The 25243-nt window shown below is 41.9% G+C and overlaps 3 protein-coding genes across 3 annotated transcripts; 1 reads left to right on the forward strand and 2 right to left on the reverse strand.

Annotated features, from left to right (window-relative positions):
• Positions 1-535: 535 nt before the first annotated feature.
• LOC139219201 (heat shock protein 30-like) lies at positions 536-1087 on the reverse strand. The gene has a single exon (XM_070851007.1). It carries the CDS (start codon positions 1085-1087, stop codon positions 536-538), a length of 552 nt encoding a protein of 183 aa, XP_070707108.1.
• A 2115-nt stretch (positions 1088-3202) lies between these two features.
• LOC139219202 (N-acetyllactosaminide beta-1,3-N-acetylglucosaminyltransferase 2) lies at positions 3203-4477 on the reverse strand. The gene has a single exon (XM_070851008.1). It carries the CDS (start codon positions 4475-4477, stop codon positions 3203-3205), a length of 1275 nt encoding a protein of 424 aa, XP_070707109.1.
• Positions 4478-8778: 4301 nt separating this feature from the next.
• Positions 8779-19942, forward strand: smad2 (SMAD family member 2). The gene is made up of 10 exons (XM_070850037.1): positions 8779-9138; positions 13948-14037; positions 14844-15037; positions 15322-15456; positions 15612-15674; positions 15839-15892; positions 16010-16222; positions 16490-16627; positions 17381-17525; positions 19407-19942. Exons 1-10 carry the CDS (start codon positions 8882-8884, stop codon positions 19528-19530), a joined length of 1413 nt encoding a protein of 470 aa, XP_070706138.1. The 5' UTR covers positions 8779-8881; the 3' UTR covers positions 19531-19942.
• Positions 19943-25243: the final 5301 nt, after the last annotated feature.

Genomic DNA, 25243 nt, shown 5'->3' on the forward strand with positions numbered 1-25243 from the left:
GCTGCCATCTAGTGGATGAAATATGACTTACAGAAAAGGATCAGAGGAAACTGTGCAGGACATAAAAGCTTTGGACCTATTGTGTTTCATCTGATGAACTCAAAAACTTCTAAACATCTAGAAGCTGATTCTCATGGATTCCAGTTTTCTCTCAATTTCTCTCAATTTCAACAAATTCTTGATTTACTCCTTTCTTCAAGGGAAAGGAACCCAGTGACTAACCTTTCTATCTAACTCCCATCTCCCGTGATCTGGAATGTCACTTTACTGCGTAGAAATCATGAAAATACATAATACAGTGTGGATTCTGATGATGACACGTAGATGAATTGATTATCTTTTAAAATAATCATCTAAACAGAAACGTTCCTGAAAACTCTCTAAGAAGAAAGATCACGCTTCCTTCACCAGTGCATGTTTCATAAATCGTGTTTTCTGAACTGGTTGACTTGGACCCAAAACACTGTGAAAACTGATTCTCTATTGTAGGTCAATTCTTCATTTGTACTGATGTCTAGAAACCTCCAGCTGATCACTACATGGTGACATCAGCCCTCCTGAGTAACAGCCCCACCCAGTGGAGAGCTGTGGTAACTACAGGAAAGTGCCTGAACACTGGAGCTCCTCCAGCCAGGCAGCAGGTGACTGCTTCAGGCTTCATCCCTTCAGGCAGATCAAACTCCTGTCTGAACTCGCGGCGTCTGTAAGAGTAGGAGCTGTTCCCGTCCTCCTGCTTCTTCTCCGTCTTCCCGCTGACTCTCAGCTTCCTGCCCACCTGCCTGACACACAGCTCCTCTGGGGAAAAGCCCTGAGTGTCCAGGATCAGGCCAAAGTGCTCTGCCTCTTTCTCCAGCTGGTGGGAGGCTGGCTGTGGGGCCACACTGCTTTGGAAAGGCTCCGTCTCCTCCAGGATGTTGTGCTGAAGTTTGTCCATCAGCTCCAGGCTGCTGCAGAGCTCCTGTAGGTTTGTCTGCAGCAGGTCCTGCTGGTGGAGCGGAGGTCTGACCTCTGGCCACAGACTGCGTACAGGACAGTAGAAGTCCATGAATGGACTGAGGGCAGACTGAAAGCCATGAGAGCACAGCATCTTCACTTCAGCGTGTGTTGAGTGTGGAGTCGTCTTGTCGCCAGATGACACACTGGCAGTGTGTGTTGTCTTCTGTGCTGCTCTCTGTCTCAGCAGTGGGACTGTCCCAGCTTCTCTACTCTGGCTGGAGGAGCTCCAGAGTGTTCAGGCACTTTCCTGTAGTTACCACAGCTCTCCACTGGGTGGGGCTGTTACTGAGGACTGCCACTGAATCGATCAATCCAGCATTTTCAGGAACTATCCTGCACTTGCATGAGTGCAACACCAGATGTCACCGTCACCCATAATCATATCACTAAATTACCCATCTCATTTTGCCAGTTTATCCAGGTACAAAAACAAACCACTATCAGAGCATCAGAGCAGCAGTAGTACTAGTATTCACAACAATTTCAAACACCTATGATGTGTAGTTTGTCGTTAAATCTAATTCAGTTCATCAAAATTTTGTTCACATTGCCTCCAACTCTCAATTTCATCATTAATGTCCAGCAGCTCAGTAATCTTCCTACTGGTCCTTAGATAAACTTATCTTCCTCTGCAACTACATTACTCTGAAGCCACCGTCTGCCCATTAGTTCCAAAATCAATGACAGAGGCCAGACAAGAAGAGGCTTTAATATAATAGAGAGAAAAGAAGAGAAGAGAAGCAACCAGTTTTCTAAACGTGGTTCACCTTAGTAAATTACAAACTAAATTACATTTTTTAAATTATTTAGTGCTGACTCAGTAACACTCAGTGTCTCACATGTGTCTTCTCTGTTTGTTGGTGTTTTTTCAGTTAAACCTTTCATTTTCCCTGTAGGAGGTTAATCACCTGGGGGCTATTTTCCCATCCCCTCCTCTTCACCTTCCAGCAGGGTAAGTAAAGACAGTTCATCCATTTTCCTTTTTTAATGTAACTTTGTCTGGCTGCAACAAATACAAAACATGTTCACTGCTGGTAAATATAATTCATATATTCATTTTTGCCTTGATAGTGGTCACACAACTAGAATTTCCCTTGATATAACTTACCTCAACAATGGCACAGCCCCTTGTGTATTCTATAGAAGTGGAAATATAACCAAAAGCAGATGGGAATTCACATCATTTGTTGTTGTTTTAACACCCACATCCAAACCGTACTGTGTAGTATGATGCAGCTACTTGGCTGACCAGATACAATTTACAAAGGTCAGACTATCTATGCTCTCAGTAAATACCACTTAAATTGAATCACTGTGCTGTGGCTGGTGGCTTATGAGCTGCGTAATGACTTCATTTTTACACCATGTTTGTATTATTATGGTTGGATTTATATCTTATTTTTTATATCTTGTTGCAACCAAAATGGAATTCAATCATAGAACCATTAACAAAGTTAAAAAAAAAATGAGGATGTGATTATGATGATTATGTTTCTAGAGACAAGGGTTTATTTACACTTGAACAACAAAAGAACACTTTTTATTGAAATCCCCGAGGACAGCAACAAATAGCATCCCTGCTGGTTGTGTCCATCTCCTATAACACCCCCGTCCCTTACAATCACATCTTTTAATAAACAGTTAACTGGATGACATTGCAAGAGTCAGTCATATTTGAATTTTTCACAACTTAAAAATCATTGACAGACAAGAGAAAAATCAATTGTTGTGGAGTTTTTCTTTGAGTGGAGAATAATTCCAGATATCCGAGCCCCCGTTTTCATTAAAACAAGAGAAAAGACAAAATAATTCTTGTTCGCCGCTGACCATATCACAAAGACATCTCATGTATTTTCTTCAACCATTATGAAACAATATTCAAGGTATTATATTTTCTGTAGAAGGTAGTAAAATAAAACCTTTTAAGTTGAAAGAGTACAAATACATATCTGTATTGGTTTCTCAAAGTACCATGTATGCGCCCTTATTCTGTAATGCCAGCATAATAAAAGTACCCTTTGAGGTAGATCAGTGTCCTCCTCAGTGTTACATAATGCTTTAGAAGAAAGCTCCAGTACATGTGATCTTCATAGGGTGCTGCCTGCTCGACATGAAGATGCAGTCACGAAGGTGCATGTATTTTCCAAATGAGTGCGGTGACAGCATTTACACACTCAGTGAATCCTATTTGGCAGGCAAATGAGCCTCAGCATTGACCCGGCAGGTTCCGGAGCTGCTGCCATAGCGTCAGCATCTCCTTGGGACTCCGTCTGTGAACGAGCAGCACAGATTTGTAGGCACAAGGCTTGCCCCTGTCCGACTCTGGAAGATCAAATGTTAAAAAACCCGCGTGGTGGCTTGGAGAGAGCCCAAGCCTGTGCATGCACATGCCCAGATACACATCGTCTATTGGGAAAAGGCGCACCCTCTCAGACACCTCTTTCAAACGTAATGCAAGCGAGCCGGAATACACCACCCCTCCTCCACCAGCATATGGAGGGTAAGCGCCTTTGTAGAAACTTTCTGGTATGTAGTATTTAGTGGATGGCTCACGGTTTGGCATTGCATTAGTTATCACATCCCCCACAAACAAATACACGTCAGTTTCATTTGTATAGGCTCTCCACAGGTTGTGTTCCTCCAGCTGCTTGTGCAGGTAATCCAGAAGGGCATCTGTTCGAACAAAGACATCGTCATCCCCTTTGAACACAAAGATGGCAGTGGGGCAGTATTGCTGGAGCCAGTGCCAGAACAGCAAGTCCTTTAGGGTCAAGTTAAAGAACGTGTCTCTGAAATCCCATTGAAGAATATCCCCATATTTCTGATTTTCAAGCTCCAGGAGGTTCTTAAGGTCTGGGTGAGGACCTGTACTTGAGTCCTGCCTTCCAAGCAGGAACACTGTGCGCACCAATCCGCCTTTCTTCTTCGATTCCCCCTTAACCAGACCACTGCGCCCCCATGTTTCACGGATGGCCTGCCTGTTTTCAAAGTTCCCCACTTGAGATTTGATGGCCATGAGGAGCATGGGACCAGAGCTACTATTGTTCCTCCTACACATACCAGGCTGATTGATAAGGAGGGGATACTCCCTGCAGTGCATTGAGCAGATAAATGCTTTCATTTGTTGTGGCAGGCTGTTAAAACTGTGCATACGAGGGACAGAACATTTGTGGGACGTGCAGTCAGAAAGGCATTCATCTTCCACTTCTGATAAAATCTTGGCTTTTGGCTTCCTCCTTGTCCCAGTTATGTTTCCCCTCAGTAATGGATTGTGCCGACGGTCCCAAGCATGCTGCAGCTGGTTCCACAGTGCGCTGTCCTCCAGACGAAGGTTCCAGAAAGGGCCAAGTGGGTGAGAGGCCAATGTAGAGGAGTTAGGGGAAATCCCCGGGGCGATATAGTGGATGGTTATTTTTGGAGGAGTGTAGGAGATGGTCACGAAAATGGAAACCATGATATAAATCAGAAGGTGGCCGGTCATCATGCAAGGCAACAGGCACATGCACAGCAGTCTCCCGTTGCATTTGCAGCATTTGCAGCATTTGCCCATCGCCTGCAGTGTACGAATAAGACACACACCTGCACACAAATGAAAAATAACATAGAAGAATTTGTTTATAATCTTAAATAACATTTAAACTGCCATCCTCTCAATGAACTGAAACCACTGCAGTGAAACTGGTCTGCCTGGGAGATTTTTAGAGCTAACACTGGCAAATCTCTGGAGTTTCTGTCTCCTTGGTGATGGTCCGGTGAGGGTTATTATCTCTTCTTGTCTACACACTCAGAGCATCACCCAGTACCTGCTTACCAGTTGGCCCACAGCCCCTGTAGACATGGTGTGGAACATGTAATATGCAACAAAGTAGATTAACTCTCTCTTTACTGAGCTCTTATAAGGATGCATAAACACTGCCATATTATAATATAGTGTTCGATGAGGGCTTCACATGTCCTACATCTATTTTTTTGACCATTTTGATGCAGTACTGTGGTTCTTTTTAAATCAGCTTCCACTGCATGCAAAATACCAACAGCATAAAGTCTCCAACACTCATTTTCTCAACATAAACTAGTATTTCCCTCTGGAGTCCACTGAGTGTCATTCTGCCAAACCCTTAGCCTGCTAATGTAGGCAATGGATGAAATAAAAGACTTACTTACAGGGATGTGAGCGTCTCTCGTTGGTAAAGCCGACTGAGATAAAAGACACAGTGATTGTGGTGCCCACTTTTTGTTTTAGTTTTTTCATCCGGCTTGGTTATAGGCTGGTTGTATCGTGGCGGGTCTGAGGCGCATCACTCACGTCCATGAAGGGGAAGGATAAAGAGAAGCATCCTTTGAGTCAGAAACAGGCGATCTCCCAACACAGCAGCAGCCTGCGCGCAGCTCAGCAACAGGTCCCACAGGTGGCAGCGCGCACAGAGCATGCGCGTCGTTGGGCTCATTAAAGTGTGTGTGAAACTGCTTCATCGGCCAGTGATTTTTTTTTCCACACACAGATTGTGATTTGCATGCAGGTGCTGCAGGTGCATGTCTGCATATTTGCATGATGTGACCTATGACAGGGTGACCCTCTGGCGATTCATGTCAAAGTGATTATGGTTTACCATTTCAATAAGTAAGTCTACTTAGGAAAAACACAGTCCAGGCTGTGCACTCTGACATGCATCAGTGTCCGTTTCTACGTTTGCACCTATGATATATGAATGAATAAATAAAAGAATTACATAATGAATCAGTATAATACTATAAATGAATGACTGTAATATTTGTACATGCTTATAGTTTGTGGTGTACTTGTCAACATCCGCATAGTTTGCTTTATTTTTATGCTTTCACTGTAGTTGAAAATGTACAAAAGCATTGTAGAAAAATTATTCTATTCTATTCTATTGTATTCTGTTCTATTCTATTCTATTACGCAACTGTAAAAGGACAATCTTGAGGTACCCACTGATAAACACCACCGACATACCTTCGTACGTAACAACGTATGACGGACACGACCTCATCCAATGGAAACGCGCGCCTGGCAACAGGTTATCGGCTGAACCCCGGGATTCAGCCAATAGGAAGAGAGAGGAGGCGGGGCGTTGGTGGCGTTGCTGTGCCGTTTGTGTTTTGCATGAAGCGATACATGTTTGGTTGAGCTTTGAATGAGGGGCCATCATCCCGGCGGCTCGGAGGTGGAAAATACACTTTAAAGTCACTCTGGATGCATTTAAAATGAACAATCAGGCTTTTCTGACAGGTACCTGAGTGGCTGTTCAGCGTCCTTTCATCTGCTCGTCGGGTGAGTGTGTTTTTGACAGTGAAACGGATTTGATTTGTTAGCGACAAAACATGCAACAGACCTGTTTATTTGTCTGTGACACAAAGTAGCAAGCTTGCTAGCGGATTTTTTCGTAGCCTACTCTTTTTTTTTGGAGGCGAGGGGAGGAGGAGAGAGGGGACTATCAGTCATTTCAAGACAAAAGAAAGCTGAATATGTTCACAGTGCCCGTAGATTACAGTAAATGGCACCCAGCAGTGAAATCAATTCGCTTTTGGTGCCTTGTCAAAGTCTACATCCACTGGCTGTTTAGTGGGAATTGCGGTTTGTAGCGTTAGCTTATTCTTCAAACCGTGTGTGTGTGTGTGTGTTATGTGTGTGTGTGTATTGTGTATGTGTGTGTGTGTTATGTGTATGGTTTCGGAAAAGAAGTAACCCAAACACACAGTTTCTCACCCAAAAAAAAAAAAAAAAAAAAAAAAGGACGAGGTGTTGGAGACTAAATAACGTTGCTTATTTTGCCCACAAGGCCCTGATAGCCGCGGTCAGCGTTTCCAGCAGACATGTACACAGGTCGGCCACATCAGCACGTTTGGTGCTTTTTGTTCGCTACATTAAGACTTTCTGTTCAGTTTGAAAGGCTCCCACGCACCACAAGGTTTTGTCCCTGGACCCCCCTCCTCCTCCTCCCTCATCAGCAAAGGCTTTTGTTGTTGTTGTAGGAATTCATTCCTCCTCCGTCCATTAGCTGGAGGAATTACAACAATCCTACATTTAAGTGATCGTCTGTTTGTTTGAATACTCACTTTTAAATGATCCCAGTTATCTATAGGTCTAATCTATATGTTGTTTTCCCAGCTCTCCTTTATTCTGGCATCCAAGCCTCCTTCTCCCCTGAAGGAGTTCTTTATGTAGTCTGTGTTGGCATGTTTGAATGTTTAGACAATGTGGAGCAACCACAGGTACCAGGATTAAGACTGTGACTGATTATTTTCAGGAATGGTCTGCTTCCTTCTGAAAGGCATTCATACCCTTGCACTATTAGTAAGCAGTCCAAGGGTTAAGCCTTTGAAATTAATTCTTAGAAGGAGCTTGGACGTTCAGAGTAACTTGTCGAGGACAGTTATCCCTTCCTCCCTGGCAGCCAAGTTGAGAAAACAGCATCCCAGAGAGCTTCTATCTGTATTTATTTAAGTCTCAGTGATCAGTAATCTGGCGCGCTAATCTACATGCAGCAAACGTGTTTCTGTTTAAAGAGGACTGAGTCCATGGAAAAAGATATGTTTTTGAATTTGATTTCATAATTCAATTAGAGTATTCTCTGTAGATCCTGTCTGGATTTACTCTGTCTAAGCATGCGTGTTTCCTCATTAGGCTGGAAAATGGATCTTGGCCATAAAGTGAGAGCTATTGCATATAGGATAAGGTTGCATGTGAAAGCTGCCCAGAGAACAAACTGTTTAGTGTGTTGTGTCCATCGAATTCCACATTTCTCCAGCCGTGTTGAAAACAGTGAATTGCTCGCCTGCCCGAAGGGTTCATAATCTAAAGAGAGGATCTGTGAAACTTAAAAGATTTGCTGATTGTGTGAATGGGTTAGCATGTTTTGTCTGACGAGACTGTTCCCGAGCAGGCTTAAACACAGAGCAACACTGTTTAACTTTCGTAATAGAGACTGAACACTGGTTTCGATAATAGGATAGGTTTACTGACATAGATTTTTCACCTGACATGTCACTAAAAAAGATGCATGCTAATGTACAAGGTCTGGAGTACTTTGAAAGTTTATGTGAGTTGTGCAGAGCTGCAGCTGTATGAAGAACATCTGTGAGGTTAGGTACATGACCTGTGACCCAACACTGTGACGTATATGGTGAAGTGCTGTTTGATGATGTGTATGTGTCAACCTGTAAGCACAAGTAAAAGCTCGTAAAACATGTTGATGAATCTATTTACTTTGGCTTTCAACAACGTTTTCAGAAATGTAGAGAAAACTACACCATTGGTCTCTATTCTGAATAGATATGCAGAATGTAAGCATTTGTTGACCAGTTTCAATTCAGTGTACTGCAAAGTGTCAGGGAAACAAATGCTGAATATGAAACAGAATAGTGTAGGGTGTGTAGTGCCAGTCAGGCTGGTGCATATGGTGAGAGAGTTAGAAGCAGGGGACCATGATAGATGTGATAGTTATGGCGCAAAACTGTCCATGGATGTGGATGTGTGGGCATAATTGGTGTCATGATTTCAAAATGTTCATGCAATGATCATCAGACTTATCATCTTTTAACTGCCACACTTTTTGTGCTCACAAGTGTTGATGTATGCTTTCTCTTTTTGCATGTTCCTTAGGTTTCTTTGGATGCACTCTCCTCCCCTCCCCATGCCGTCTGCTTTCCAAGACTCCTCAAGATGAATGCCTTAGTTCTGACTAGACATTAATTAAAAATACATGCATATTTTCTTTATATAATAGTTTTTTTTTAAATCTCTGGTAGGAATTCAGACAACAACCTATCAGTGTCACCATATCCCCCTCCCCATTTTTCTGTTTACATCAGATTAAGAGGAGTAGCAAAACACATTTGGGACAGGCATACATAGGCCACCATGTCCTCCATCCTTCCCTTCACTCCCCCCGTAGTGAAGCGCCTCCTGGGGTGGAAGAAGAGTCCAGCAGGGAGTGGAGGAGCAGGAGGAGGGATTGGAGGAGTAGGGGAGCAGAATGGAGGAGGACAGGAGGAGAAATGGTGTGAAAAAGCAGTGAAGAGCTTGGTGAAGAAGCTGAAGAAGACTGGGCAGCTGGATGAGCTAGAGAAGGCCATCAGCACACAGAACAGCAACACAAAGTGTGTCACCATACCCAGGTGAGATGAGGACACACACATCTTCTGTATTTCTGTGTCTTGTACATGCCAACACACGTAGGAGAGCAAGTTTGTCATCATACTCAGATAAGACAAACGGACAAACTTTGTCACATTTGACAATCTGGAGTGATGATTAATTAGAACAAATCGATTCATTGACACATTGTTTCAGCACCAACAAGTGGGGGACACATCCACATTCCTAGTGCACTGGTATACCACAACACCACCGAGATAGCTCAGAAGTGCGAGCTGTGTCAGCACACATGAAAGTAAGAGAGAGGGTGACAGGCACCCACAGGCCAGCAGAAAGAAAAGTGACTGTTGTGCAACAGCAGGTCCACATCCCCGTTCTGTTGATCTATAGGTTAGCAAAGCGGCAGAAGTGAAACCTGACTGAAGGAAACAGATGTCCAACAAGCAACGTCAGCCAAACTTATCTTGTCTCGAGCTTCATCAGAATACATTCATTACATGCAGAAAACGTATCCAGGCGTTCAGGTTGTGTGCTGCGTTGCTCTGTTCTGGTCAGTGTTACAGGATCTGGTCATGAAATTCTGAACCGATTAAGATCGCCGGCTTTTGATTTAAAAGAAAGTAAATTAAGATGACATGAAAGCATGTCATAGACTCCAGGTGATAGGCATATTCATTGTATTCAAATAGAGCTGCAACAGTTAATGAATTACCTGTTAGCTGTTAACTAGTGAATATCATGCGGTTGTGGACTGAACAAGACATTTAAGGATGTCATCTTTGGCTTTGGGAAACACTGACTGACATTTGTCACGATTTTCTGACTTTATATAGACCAAAGAACTAATTGATTGAGTTCTTAATCAATTCTGAAGAAAACTGGTTGTTGTACCTCTACATGGAAATAAAGTCTACAAAGAATTGGAAAGATTCTATTTATCAGGTGGACCATTAGTGAACAAAATATTTAGGCTAAGTTAGGGAATGAAGAAACAAGGCAATCCGAAATGCTGTTTTACACGTGATGAAGGTTGAAGAGGTGTGTGTGCTGTTAACAAAAATGTTCATCCCTTATATATGTGCATCTTACTCTCTGAAAACAGAACACCTTGACCTCAAAGTGCAGATCTTCATATATTTTCACAGAACAATCTTATCAGTTAACAGTTTTTGTAAATGTGTGTGAAATAAACTTTGTGCACCCAAACCTGCTAATACTGTAGAGACTTGGCCTGAATGGTTACAGGTCATGTGTCTTTCTGTATAGATTTCTCCTGTGTCGCATGACCAGGTACTCGAGCCAAGTCACCAGACCAGGTGAAACCTTATCGTGGCAAAGGTGACAAAGTCAGGGGAGCCCCATGAGAAGCATGTGATTAACGTCAATCAATCCACCGAGGATCAGCAGAAAGGAGAGATAACTAGGCTGCTCTGTGAAGATTTTATGAGCTTCCCTTCTCAAATTTTCTGTGTAATCTACCCTCCCTCTTCTTTCTCTCTCCCTCTTAGTTTCTTTTAATTATAAAGTATCAATAATAGAATTTGTCCCTGTTGAGAAATCGTCTTTTCTTATGTGCCTCTACGCCCCTTTGGCCACAAATCACCTGGAGCAAAGACACTTCAACAGGACACCTTATTTTTAAAAGAATGTCTTGAGCCCCAGTCTTTCACTGGAGAATCCTATTCCTGATCAGCTCGCCACCCTGCTTTCTGGTTAATTTTTGACAGGTGGGGACAAACATGGGAATCAAGACGTCATTTAAACTGGATATTTAACCGTGATATTGGTAAATCTGGTATGCATGCAACAATCGGATGGCGTATTTGCATTTACAGCATTGTATTGACTTCTAGCTGAGAAGCTGGGGAGGTGGCACGGAAAATAAACACAGGTTAGCAGAGGTGCAAATGCACTGCATATATTTACTTTTCATTTTTCATGGAAGGGTTCATTTTCTTTGATTCCAGTAACATCAGATGGGGACGTTCCTGGTGGGTGGATAGCTTCTCAGCAGTGCACACGCACTCTACAGGCTGACGTCAGGCACATCTACTCATACAGTGGTCTTAATGCATGCATGCATATAGATTTACACCTTATAATGACATGCTGCTCTTTATGGCTCAGATCAGTGGAGCAACTAATCAGAGTAGCTGGTACGATGAGGGAGTGAGTAAAGTGTGAAGCAGGGCAGGCTCAAATGAGTAAATAATTTCTCCTCCTGATTATAAGAGCATACCCAAACACAAGTGGTTATATATTGTATGCTGAGCATCTGAAACTGGTCTCACTGTTGTAGAAATAGCAGGAAGTTAGAGAAGTACCGTAAATATAACAAGTGGGTAAAAGGGGAATAAAGGACAAAGTGCAGAAGTAGGACCTGTTGGTTTGATACAGGCCTCTCTTGGTTTCTCCACTCTGAGGAATGCTGGCTAGATAGTAGTTTGTGAAATGGTACTGATAAGGTGATGGTGCTTCTTGTTAAACATTTAGTCGCTGCTTTCCTCAATATCACAGGAAGAAATGTTTTAATTATTATTTTTTTTAATCTACTTGTTTTGTGTTAACTCCAATGTTTGTTGTGGCACCAATCGGCGCGGCAGTTATTTGCACACAATTAACTGAAAACACACGATAAAGTGCTTTCTCCTACTGTCTGGTTAGCTGGCTGTCAAGTAATAAGTTGCTGCCATAGGTCCATAGTTTTTCTTTAGTTTTCATATATTCTTTTTTAGTTTAGAGTGGTTTGGTTGTAATTCATGTTGGGGGCAGACCTGCCATTTAATTGTCAAGTAATAAGTTGCTGCCATAGGTCCATAGTTTTTCTTTAGTTTTCATATATTCTTTTTTAGTTTAGAGTGGTTTGGTTGTAATTCATGTTGGGGGCAGACCTGCCATTTAATTGTAGGTCCGGATGTCAGCTGTACTCAGTAGTTTTCGGTAGATAGCACACCAGGCCTTTGATGCGTAGAACACGCAGCACGGAGAAGTAATGTTGATGAAAAGATAAAGTGCTGTGGCTCGTGCAGTTTATTCTTTTGTCTTTTGGTTGATGGAAGAAGTCTGACAGGTATCTGTCAACAGATAGTAAGTGTAGGGCTTTATGGATTTCTGTTTGAATTGAGGTAAGAGGAGGAAGAGTGCAAGAGCTCAACTGTCTAGAGATAGCAGGCATGGGCAGCTCTTTGTGCAGTGACAGAAATGTGGATGACTTCAGATACAGATAAAGAAGCGGGACACGTCGGCTCTGGGTGGAAAAAAATCTTCACAATGTTTTGCAAATAACCCAGTAGAGCTGATAACTAGATAACTTACAACTCTTACCTTTTTAGCTTTGATTCACAGTGATTTAAAGGTGCATTTGAGGCCCAGGAGTCTTCCTCAGAAAGGGGGCTTTTGACAGACAGACAGACACTGTAGGGATTTTACTGGTGACCTTCTAAGTGAGAAATGAAGACAAGACATCAGCTGTGTGTGGAGGAAGTCGACTTGGGGCTTGTATTTGTAGAACTCTTTTTGAATAAGCTACGTGTCGAGATAGCAGGTCTTGTACAGACAGGTCTGGCAATTACTTGGCTCTGACCAGACAGCAGAATCTCTCCTTTTCTATTCTCTTATTCATCATGCTTAGAAAACTCATTGGAGCTTCAGAGCACGAGTTAGCAGCAGTCAGGATGTGTGTTTTCTTCAGTCCCACACGCACGCTTGTATTCGTATACACACATTTTTGTTGTATCTGTTTTTTCTGTCGTCACGTCTTGACACATTTTGTGTCGTCTATTGAATTTCTTTATTTCCTCATTCACATGTCATTGTCGTGCAGATGCATATATTTCTTGTTTGACTTGTTGCTTCACATCACACGTCTCATGCCTCAGAAATGATATGCAGAAATGTGACTTATTTGAATGTGTGGTTCAGATATTATGCGCAAGCAGGCACTGCAGGAGCGTATTTAACCTTACAGCCTTAAAAGAATACTTTGCTGATTTTCAGCCAGCCTTTTATCATTACAATGTCAGTAGTATATGCAAATAGACGATGCTTAACTTCTCCTTGGTGCTGCCAGCAGCCAGAGCTCCCTACTCGTCATCCGGCTTGTTGTTTGCCAGCCCACGCATTTACCGGCTCTAGGGCTTTTGTTCAATTGAATAACTGACATAACAATAAAATTATTACTGATATTTTACCGTTTAGTCAGTTATTCAATCAAACATTAGCCCTTGAGCCGGTAAATGTTGAGCTGAATGACAAGCAGGAGGCTCCGGCTGCAGGCAACTAGGAGGAAATACAGTACCACTGGCATTGTAATTAAACAAAGCCAAGAAAATCAGCAAAATCCCTTCAAAAACAAGTAAAACAAACAGACATGTATTCCTTTGCATGTCTTTCTACAGCGTGTGTATGGTCATCTATGTAAGCAGTAAAGGGGAAGATAAATTAATCTGGTATCACTTTTCATCCAGAAGTTTGAACATACAACCACAATTCAGCCCCGTCTACCCTCTGCCTCACCTGTTTGCACATCACTGTTCGTCCAATTTGGATTTGTCACATGATCACCTTTCATCCAGTTAGCGTCTCTTATGAAAAAAGTGCCAGGGTGGATCTTTGTATTTCCTCCCTTTGTGCCATTAAGAGACCGACTGTACATGTTTGTGATTTCATCCTACTAATTTGGAATGAACGCCTCATGTTTACCATCTGTTTACTTTTATTTTTATCCTTTTTGCACTTGTCCTGTGTGTGTGTGTGTGTGTGTTTGCTTGTGTGTGTACATGTGTATACATGTATTTTGTGTGTGTGTGTGTGTGTTTGTGTGTCTATAGTAATTGCTCAGATCTATGGGGTCTAGGCTCAGGCCACACGATAGAGCAGTGGGACTCTGCAGGCATGTACGGATACCCTGACCACGGCAGGTGAATATACTCACAAGCACTCAAACACGCAATGCGTCTTTCTCCCTTCTGCAGACGTTACACTGTAAATATGGGAATGCCCACATGTTGCTTTAATGTTCATCCGTCGTTCTGTAATCTGCAGTATCGCTGCACACTGGCTTGTGCAGCCATTTCTGTTTAGTAGGATCATCGAAAGACTTTGAGACCATCTGTAACGTAATCGCCTCTCATAATACAACCTTATGACTGCTATTAGTGTCATAACACTTATGTAATATTGACAATAAGGAAATATTTTAGCTGTATTTGAATGAAAATGGAGTGAAGCTGCACTAGCCAAAATCTATTACACAACATGAGTAATGTTCACCGCCTATGCTGTCAGATTAAGTTGTTGCATTGATAACTCATCAAAATACATGAATAAAGATTAGTGTCCAAAGGTGTTTTATCTATAATAAATATTAGCTTTTCTGTAAAATGAGGTTAGTAAATTATAGGTTCAATTCATAAAAGAGCAGAAAAGATTAATGTTGTTGGTGCTGTGTTGTTTTTGTAGGTTGGTAGTTTCGTCAGCAGTATTTTCAGAAACCGTTTCAAACTGCAATGGCTCTTGACAACCGTGCTATTGAATCTCATTAAATAAAGTTTAGCAATAAATCATAACTGGTGAATTGGTAGATCGTCTTGTTTACTTCTGTTTATTTGAGCTTTGATATTGCCTTGGTACACTAATCTAAAAAAAAAAAACACTATCTTTTAGCATCCCTCCCAGTTTGACACATCACTGAGTCATTAGCTATCCTCTCTCCCAACCTTCTCAGGTCACTGGACGGCCGTCTTCAGGTGTCCCATCGCAAAGGCCTGCCCCACGTCATCTACTGCCGCCTGTGGAGGTGGCCCGACCTTCACAGCCACCATGAGCTGAGGGCCATTGACGCCTGCCAGTATGCCTTCAACCTCAAAAAGGATGAAGTGTGTGTCAATCCCTACCATTACCAGAGAGTGGAGACGCCTGGTAATGATCCTTGAGAAGTGTTTGTGTGTGTTTCTGTGAAATTGTTTTTACTCTGAGCATTTGCTGGCTGTCATATTCAAGACGCTGTCTAATGAGTCGATAATCAGAGTGGTCATGGCAACTGAAATTAGTTTCATTCTCACTTGTTTTGCCAATTTGTGAGTGGAAATCAGTGTAGATGTGTTTTGCAGAATGCTGTTGCAAGAGCACAAAGAACATTGAATCATAATATTTTGATCTGTATAGCAATTCATATTTGTCTCTGTCAATGATTCTGTTTGCAGTGCTGCCTCCGGTGTTGGTGCCACGCCACACGGAGATTCTGACAGAGCTTCCGCCTCTAGACGACTTTACAAACTCCATCCCTGAAAACACCAACTTCCCTGCTGGCATAGATCCTCCTAATAACTATATTCCAGGTCTGTATGCAGGGCAAGAAGTTTTTTTTCACTTACTTACATTAGCTATCTTATAGATGGAAAGAAAGTCAATTAAAGATGTTATTATGTTCTATGTTATTATGTGCAGTGTGTTGTTTAAAGCGTTTGTGTGGCTGCGTGTTTTTTTTTTACAGAGACTCCTCCGCCTGGCTACATCAGTGAAGATGGAGAGACCAGCGACCAGCAGATGAATCAAAGTATGGAAACAGGTTGACTAGTTGAGAGCTGTGCTAGTGTACATCATAGTGTAGATCAGAAGATCAGTTTTGACAAAACCACAACTTATCATGCAGTGCCTTCAAACACAGACCATTGCAGTAATGAGCACAAACTCTACAATGTCTTTTATTGGTTCTTTCAGGCTCACCAGCAGAAATGTCCCCGGGCACCCTGTCACCTGTCAGTCATGGCCTGGGTAAGGCTGCTTCATTTGTATTTCTTTATCACGTTTGTTAAATTTGGCAACATAGCTCTCAAAGTTAAAACTTGTCTGATGAATTGAGAAAATGAGTCCTCCTCGATTTCTTTTCAGACCTTCAGCCGGTTACCTACAGTGAACCAGCTTTCTGGTGCTCGATAGCCTATTATGAGCTAAACCAGCGGGTTGGAGAGACATTCCACGCCTCACAGCCATCTCTGACGGTCGACGGCTTCACCGACCCCTCCAACTCCGAACGCTTCTGTCTAGGGCTTCTCAGCAATGTTAACAGGAACGCAACCGTTGAAATGACAAGGAGACATATAGGTACAAGCACGGGCACATCCACACACAGGGAGAGACGTGCAGTAATGTATCAGCTGTTGTCTGTACAAATAAGTACACTGATTTGTCCGAGCATAGTTAGCTGTATCTTTACACAGAAGGGAACTTGTAAAGATTAAATCAGCTTTGGGTTCATAAAAGTCAAGGATCTGAGAAGTGAAGCTTATGGGAAATACTGTGGTTTTGGAGATTATCTGCTGAATAATTGTTTTTGTCCGTTTTTACATTTCTCTGTCTCATATTCTGCAGGTCGCGGCGTGAGGTTGTATTACATCGGAGGGGAGGTGTTCGCAGAGTGCCTCAGCGACAGTGCCATTTTTGTCCAGAGTCCCAACTGCAACCAGCGATACGGCTGGCACCCCGCCACAGTCTGCAAGATACCCCCAGGTTTCTACACATACATAGTGTTTCCTCCTTTTCCTCTTGAGTTAGATGGACGCCGTGCACCTGACAAAAAGCCTACTTTCTGCTTTACTAATGAGATATACTCGCAGTGTTGATATTTATTGTCAAAATATGAATTCCAATATGAGCTCCTTCTGACATTTTTATGTGGCAGCTTGAGGCCATATCATTAGGAGGAATCAGAACCACCAAACACAACCTGATATTGATAAAGTGAAGCTTGAGGAAGAGCACTAATGCCCTCCACTATGTGACAGTTTTTCTCAGTTTCTCACCCACACACACTGACTCATCTGTACCCATGTAACTTTGAACATTTCATTCCTGGCCAAATGAGCACTGTGAACAGTATCATTACTGAGGCACAACATCGTACAGAAAGGAAACGAGGATCTTGTAGACATTCAGGGGTTGGACTTGTCAGCCATGTGGAGAATAATCACCAGCATACACTACACCCACACCTCACAATGCTGCTGCCTGGTGCTTTAAGTTAAATTCACAGAAATGGCAAACCCATTTTGAAGTCATCGCTTTTGAAAGACACACATTTTTGTAAAATAATTCATCGTTAACTTTTGGCTCTACATATTTTAAACCATCTGACACATTCATAAAATTAAAAACATTCCAGGCTAATGAGAGAACAACAAGTGCTGAAATTATTTCCATTATCGTGTTCTACCAAAATAGAGAGAGGTGATGACCTCACACCTTTCTTTTTTTTCTTTTTAGGCTGTAACCTGAAGATTTTTAACAACCAGGAGTTTGCTGCACTGCTGGCCCAGTCAGTCAATCAGGGGTTTGAAGCAGTCTATCAGCTAACCAGGATGTGCACCATCAGAATGAGCTTTGTCAAGGGCTGGGGAGCAGAGTACAGGTATGTGATGCTCTTATGCACATGATCCCTTTTATTCTTATCATCCATGATGGACGGAGCGCTGGAAGTGTCTGGTCAGACCAGAGAGTGGCACAGTCTTTGTGAAAGAGGACATATTGGGAGCTTGGCGACGACTACTTGCAGGCTTTGCAGTGGCTGCTGTTGATTTGAATTGTTTTGTCATTAGCTAAATGGGTACGAGGAGGACTGCTCTGTTGACATTGCTTTTCATTTGGCAGAACAGTATTACATGAAACTGGATGATTGAGCGCTTGTGTAATTTAGTTTCTTCCAGTTTGGACACCAACCATGTGCTCATTTCTAGCACTGTCACTGGTTTGCAGTCGATCAACCCTGTATGTGGATCCTCTGATTTCATTAAATATATCGATTTCACTCAGAAGTGTTGGTGTGGCTGAAGCTTAACAGCATGTAACTGGATACTGTGGCTCTTAGGTCTGCCCTTTCTTTGTTAGGGTCTCACTTTGGTGTTATGGGAAGCAAAAGTTTCCCTGCAGCACAAAATAGCAACGAAAGGCAACTATTAAAAACTCCACTGTCATATTCAGGCCAGGACTGGCTTAGCTCATGTTGGTCCAGCTAGAGCCCAGCAAACCTGTAGGTTGTACAAATGCTACTTTGTGCACACGGCAGCTGTACCATCTGCCCTGAACACAGACTCACCAACTAATGTCATGTGGTCTCAGCTTACTGGGCTGAACTTAAGTACAACTACTAATATTCAGGCAGCATTTTTGAGAAGAAGGCCAAAATACAGAAAACTAAGTTAGTTCACAAACAAAAAATCTGATGACAGCCTTGAGATGGTGTATACATAGCACGGTCCCATCACGTTGCATGGTCTTAGAGTAGTTTAGAACTTACCTGCAGATTTTGAATCACTACTTCCTGTGCACAGATTGAAACTTGTCATGATAGAACTTGACATTTTACATATAGGGTAAATGTGTGGGACGTCAGTTAACGAGGATGGGGTTTTCCTTTGTCTTGCCTTCCCCCACTGTGTTAAGGTAGATAAACACGGATGTGCACATATAAAAATCTAGAGACGAGTACATTATTTAAATGAGTGTTTGGTAAAAGGTTTGTTTGAGCTTGTGCATTCTCTCATCTTCACTGCAGGAGCATAATCTCTATTCTAGTCCTCCTTTTGTTGTAAAATGTCAGAGATTACAGGGCATTTGTCTGTATCTCTCGGTCTCTGCGGCCCTCCAACCATCTATCCAGCAAACATCTGTTCTGCTCCTGGCTCTGCTTTGTGTTGTACCCTCCCAGGAGCCAGACAGCAGTGTTTGTGGGGGTGTTTTGGCTTGTACTCACTGGTCAGGGTTAAGCCGCTGTGTAGCCTGTCTGGTCAGTCAGTGTCTCTGCTGTCTGTGGAGTCCAGGCCAAGGCTGGCAGAACCACAGAGTAGTCAGCTGTGTTTGATCATCTGGGTAGACCTGTGCAATACAAGCTTGCATTCGCTTTTTATGCATCGTTTTTGTAAACCTCTTGAAGTAAAGTGCTCTACCACTGCTCACATACATAACGATACTACTGCTACTACATCCTCTCATATTAAGCTGCTACTCCTTCTATTATGTATTTTATCTATGTGTTTGATGCAAATCAAAACTCCTTCGACAAAGAAGCCTTCATACGAATTCTTACCCCAGTTATTAACTGAATACTGTATAACACTATCACTTTAATAGTGAAAGAATAACATGTCTGTCATGAGTTATGACTAACACTGTATAATCAACAGAGGCCAACAACATGTTACATGTCAGAACACTTTGAGCCTCGGTAGGTACGAGCAGAACTAACAGAACAAGAGGTCTTTCCTTGCCCTCATGCTGTATTTTATCCCTACAGACGCCAGACAGTAACCAGCACTCCCTGTTGGATTGAGCTGCATCTCAATGGCCCCCTCCAGTGGTTGGATAAGGTGCTGACCCAGATGGGCTCACCATCAGTGCGCTGCTCCAGCATGTCCTAAACGGTGTTCTGCTGCTGCTGCTGCTGCTGCTGAGGCAAAGTCAAACTGATGTTTCACAGCATTTGACCAGTATGTCCTAAAGGAGACCACCATGCAGTCTTAAACCGATGTACTGACAACATTATGAATACAAAACAAAAAACAAAGAAAAAAAGGATCACACAACGGACCGGGAGGATGGGGAAATGACGTCACTGACGAACAGTAGTGATGTCACAGTGGGCCTCATCACCTTTTGGCTCTGTTGGATTAACGCTGACATTTCCGTAATCATGGACATAATAGTTGAACTCTCTGCAATATCAAAATGGCAAGAGCGTGATGTCATAATGGACCAGACCACATTCATGTTTTTGGTATTTGACTGAGGCCGTGAGCCAGAGACACGGAGCAGGACGGACCTTCAGTGTCCCGTTCACTGACACGAGAATGGTTCTTTTGCGGATTGAGCGTGTGACCTTCTAGTTACAGGACAGTCTCACCAACCACTAGTCCACCTACTACAGCACAACTTTGATTCAAGATTTCCGTTGGCCAACAGTAGTACTGCCACTCCAGGCTCATGCTCAACCAAAGTCAGCTTCACTCCTGGACATCTTTTTTTATTTTTTTTCTTGGTTTTGGTGACCAAAAGTTTCCTCCATTTTTATCTGAGGTTTCCACTTAACCTGCTTTTTCTCCTAATCAGTCCCATGATGCTGTGATCACAGGCCTGAACACTCTGGACTGACGAGGGGTGACCACTGGGGGAGCAAGTCGATGTCTACAATTAGTACTGCATAGCCCGTCTTCACATGCACACACATTCTGTAACATACAGTTCATACGCCACTTAACTTGCTATTTTAACACCTTTGCTTTGACTGATCAAATGATTTACTCTGTATGTTTAACGTCGATTGGTCCCATTCAGCCATGAGTGTGCAGCTAGGCAGATGTGTGAGTGTGGATCAGAGCTGAAACAAAGAACTGTGTCTTTTATTCTTCTGCGAGGAGTTTTTATTTTAAAATGTGGCCAGTGGCTAAACTAGCACAGATAACTGGAATGAGGAAGCTAAGGAATTCTCAGCACAAGAGCGTAGGAAGCGTCACTCCACTGGAACAAGAACTTGAACTTTTTTAAACGGTAATAAAGGCATAAGGAGCTGGCCGCAGGTAACAGTTTGCCCCTTCTGGTTTTTGAGGCCCTCCAGTTTGCTCTGTCTCTCTGCACACTCTCGCTCCTTCTCTCTTACACGTGCTCTTCATTAACTTTCTACATTATCATCTCGCTAATGAAGAAGAGTTGTTATGTTGGATTTGGAGAGATGCAGGATTAGGACTCGCTAAGAGTCTAAGCCCCAATGGCGCCCCCTGCTGTCCAACAGACAAAAAGCTAAAGACCCATCACTTATATTTCACTCATGCAGACATTGTGGAAATCTCTGTCGATTACTTGCTTGGACTGATGCACGGTTTCCCCATTATTGACATTTTATCGATAGGAAGACGAAGAGAAAAGTCCTGCAGTGTGGGACTTTAAAAAGCTTCTATTCTTTACTTGCACTGCCCCAAATTATGCACCCTTGCTACAAGAAAGTTGCCTTTGATGTAAAATACAGCAAGATATGCTTTGAAATGTACAGATAGGAATGTTGAAAAGCCCAACTGAAGTCAAGACAATTACAAAAATATTATAAATGTTCACTATAAAGATGTTTTTCCATGTATTGTATGAATTGGCTCATTCAAAAGCATTCATTTGATTTTAATGAGATTTCTTGCCCTGATCTAAAAGCCAGCTTGTACCTACGTCAGTATTTTAGGGTCCAAATCTTCTCAACTCAAAGTGTTTAAGCTTTAAGTATTTGACAAGCTAGTTATACTACACAGCTATTATTTTCTTTACATGTTATTTTAGCTACATTTTTGTATTTTCATGTATTTTTTTATATATGAATATATTTAAAATCTTCAAAGCGTTTTTTCCTTTCTATTAGAATTCAATATTTTTTTAGAATATGCCCTCTGTTTGAAATGATCGCAGCTCGATCATATATGAAGTATGAAACATAGGATATAACATTTGAAACAAATTGACCACTGAAAGCATTGAAATGACGTGCTTAATGATTGAGAGGCCATAACGACCATCCTCTTTTCCTCAAAACCAAACTTGGCTGCTAAAACGGTAAAAGTGGCTGGTGAGTTTTTGAATCTATCAGCTGTTCTCACTGTTGAGGTAAAAAGGTAGTTTCTTGCCTGACTGTTACTTTTTTTTTTTTTTTTTTCAGCTCTATGGGTGTGACCCAACTTATTCTAGTGCTGTCCCAAAGACTTAATGCATGTGTTTATAGTATGTCCTGTACACTGCACATCCACTTTGTCATAAAACTAATTGGTGATGAAAACCCAATAGCTCCATTGAATCTTATTGGCTTAAACATGATGTGTAAACTTGCCAATGTGGCTGGTTGAACATTGTTAGCTAGAAATCAAGAAACCTATTTTCATTTTAATTCACAAACTCAGACTTTTTGGAGATGTTATGATTTAATCCAGCAGCTGGGCCGTACAGTATTGCTTTTCAGTATCATAGCAGTTGGTATTGATTTCTAAAAGCTCAGATTTTGGAGGTGAATTTGTTTTATTATTTCTTGCTTTACAAACAGGACATTCCAGTCCTCAGTGTAAAAGCTGCAGCCAGTTACAGATCTGCACGTTTAATTCTCATGACTCCTTACGTATGACTGTGTACTGTTCATTTACACTGAGTGTGTTTACATGCACACATAATATTATGCTATGACATTCCAGTCAAGACCTCTCTTGTGTTATCATGAAAAATGGGGTTGGAAGTGGCGACGTGTCAATATATGTAAATTGGACTGGGTGAAAACTTGCCTCACTGTGTTGGCTCACACTGTCACATTCCAGACGGCTCGTTTGGCTTCCTCTAAACAAAAACCTGACAGTGGTCTTAACTCGGTGCACAGTAATGCTGGTGTGCATGTAAACACATTCACATTTTCTATTTGATTACTCACTACTGCAACGTGTGGGGGGGGGGAATGCACATTTCAGCATTTGTTGTGGAACACCAAATGAAGGTCCAATAAAGGTGTAGTTTACCATATAATGCCTGAGACAGGAAGTCCATAAATCCTCATGTGTAATCATACATAATGTCAGCATCCTGCAGAAACTTTAGAATTCAAGGTTTGCATTTGATACACATTTGATAGATGACATCGTCTCCTACAGGGTGATGTACTGTAGTAGTGGGACCAAACAGAAGGATTGATGCTAGTAAACTCATGGTCCTGCAGGAGAACCTCTTTTAATGTCGGCTTGACTTCATGAAATATACTTTTTTAGGAAAACCATTTTTTTTTTTTCAGTCATCAAGCATTTGCCTGAGTCAAATTTTTATAGTGCTCACTTGTAAGCAGACTGAAACCAGCCAAATGCAATGAAGTGTGTCTCTCTGTATGTGTGTCTGTCTGTCCACCTGTCAGTCCTGTCCTTTTGCTGTCTTTGTTTTTTTTTTTTATTTAATAGGGAAAACGTTGACTGGACTTTGTCAAGGTCAGAACACATATTAAAAACAAAATGTAGTCGGTCGTTGTATCATTGCTAAACCACATGTTCGCTCTATGCAGTGACATCAAATAGTTTGGACTGTATACTCAAAAACATTTCCCCATTAAGAAATATACATAGTGTATTCTCTGATGGCGAGACATGCTGTTTTATGAATATCACCAGGGTCCAGCAAAAGCCTTTGTATCTACTTTTTTTTGTTCTTTTTTTCTTTAAATGAGTGCCACCCATTACTGTAACCCAAAACCAACCAGCTCCTCACTTCCTGAGAAGTCTGTGTTGGAGATGGAAGATGAGACCAGATGAGGTTTCATGCAGGCTACATCTACACATTTCGAGGGTCCACATTCCTATTTACAGATGACATATTTTATTTTATTTTTTTTCTTATTGTGATGACAATTGTGCGTCTCCAAATAAGCCTCTTTCTTCTGATCCGTTAAGAAGGGGGCTTTTTGGAGAAAGTGAAGTTTCTACATGTCACTAGTGATGCTATTGTATAGTTGTACTTTTATTTTACCACACATGCTGTTCCTTTTTCTTGCTATTGACGGAGCATATTCCATTAGACAACAAGCTGTTAGGATTTCTCTCTTCTTCAATCACTGATTATGACCTTCATAGGCTTTCCAACTACTCTACATATACAGACAACTTCTTACAGTGTACACTAATAAAGCTGTTTTAATTCTACTAAGAATAGTGTCTTCTGTTGCACGTCTGAATCTGAAATCAGCCGTTTCCAGGTTGAGTGGTGTACGGAGGGATTCTTGTCAAATAGGCCATCGATTCAGGTCAGAACAGGGTTGTGTGTGTGTGTGTGTGTGTGTGTGTGTGTGTGTGTGTGTGTGTGTGTGTGTGTGTGTGTGTGTGTGTGTGTGTGTGTGTGTGTGTGTGTGTGTGTGTGTGTGTGTGTGTGTGTGTGTGTGTACCCAAAAGCAAAGACACTAGTTACAAGACTATCGCAGGTGTGTCCTGTATCTGGAAGCAGAACTCATCTTTTACAGAGATTTTACATGTGCTACAGTTGTTGAAGACTGAATTTACCTTAAAATCCTTAATTAATTTGAGATCACAGAACATATGGAAAATTTTTTTCTTGCTCTCATTTTCTTATGGGGAAAATACATTCACATACGAATTAAAGTCTTGTTGTGTCCTAATCTAAATGTGTCCTGTCACCGGCTAGCAGGGGGCGGGGCTTACCAATTAATTGCCAAGCAGGAACCAGGTGTGGTAGTCAGAGGGTGGTGGAAGGGAGAGGTGAAGGTGGCCTACTTGTTTAGAGGCGTTTTTAACTGACATCTGCAGTAAGGCAGTAAGGCCTGTTGTTAGAACCAGGACTGCAAAGTTGTTAAGAAGTGCCTGTTGAAGCGAATACCTCAAAACTGTCCTTCTTTTGACTTAATTCAACAGTAGAACTTTCCAGAACGAACCGTTTGGGCCTGCTGCTTGGTGACATAGTGGTGACCACTATGTGCTACACAGGAGGTAAGCTCAGAACAACCCACTGTCAGCAACCCTTTTCTCACTAACACACCCTTAGCTTCCTTTAATCCACATATACAACAAATATACACAGTTTATAGACGTAAATTGCACTTCTTTACTTTATCACACTGTGCTGATATCTATATTATCCACTTAGTAGGCACATTATGTGCTACATGCACAACCTGGGTATTATTACTACGGCTTTTTACACATTTGAATACAACGTATTAGTACCTGTGTTCTACATGTAATTCCCTATAACAGCCAGTAGAGGGAGGTAGAATCACATTAATGAGGAAAGCATTAAAAACTGGCAGAAGATTAATACTCCTAACAGTCTGATGATTATGATTATGATCATGATTATTAATCTGTGAAAGTTTCCATTCAGAAATGTGTCTTTGTCAAAGATTATATAGTTGTTTTAAACACCCTAGCAGGTTATATATTGTGGAAACACGTCTTTCAAACCCCAACATCCCGCTCAAAAAATGTTTTAAGGAATGAACCGTGTCTATATTGTTTGTCAGTGAACTGCTATCCTGGTCTAATGTTTATTATGTCATATCCATTCTTTTGTTGAGTGTGTTATCACAACCTGGACTGAAAAAGTCTGTTTTATAAGATCGGCCCAGAA

The sequence above is a fragment of the Pempheris klunzingeri genome, chromosome 19, assembly GCF_042242105.1.
Source record: "Pempheris klunzingeri isolate RE-2024b chromosome 19, fPemKlu1.hap1, whole genome shotgun sequence".
NCBI lineage: Eukaryota > Metazoa > Chordata > Actinopteri > Acropomatiformes > Pempheridae > Pempheris > Pempheris klunzingeri.

Bases quoted from the DNA above. Each gene is read 5' to 3' on its own strand.
- LOC139219201 (XM_070851007.1), bottom strand. From the start codon at position 1,087: ATGCTGTGCTCTCATGGCTTTCAGTCTGCCCTCAGTCCATTCATGGAC.
- LOC139219202 (XM_070851008.1), bottom strand. From the start codon at position 4,477: ATGACCGGCCACCTTCTGATTTATATCATGGTTTCCATTTTCGTGACC.
- smad2 (XM_070850037.1), top strand. From the start codon at position 8,882: ATGTCCTCCATCCTTCCCTTCACTCCCCCCGTAGTGAAGCGCCTCCTG. The intron at 15,675-15,838 runs GTATGGAAACAG...TGGTTCTTTCAG, and splicing joins CGACCAGCAGATGAATCAAA to GCTCACCAGCAGAAATGTCC. The intron at 15,893-16,009 runs GTAAGGCTGCTT...ATTTCTTTTCAG, and splicing joins ACCTGTCAGTCATGGCCTGG to ACCTTCAGCCGGTTACCTAC.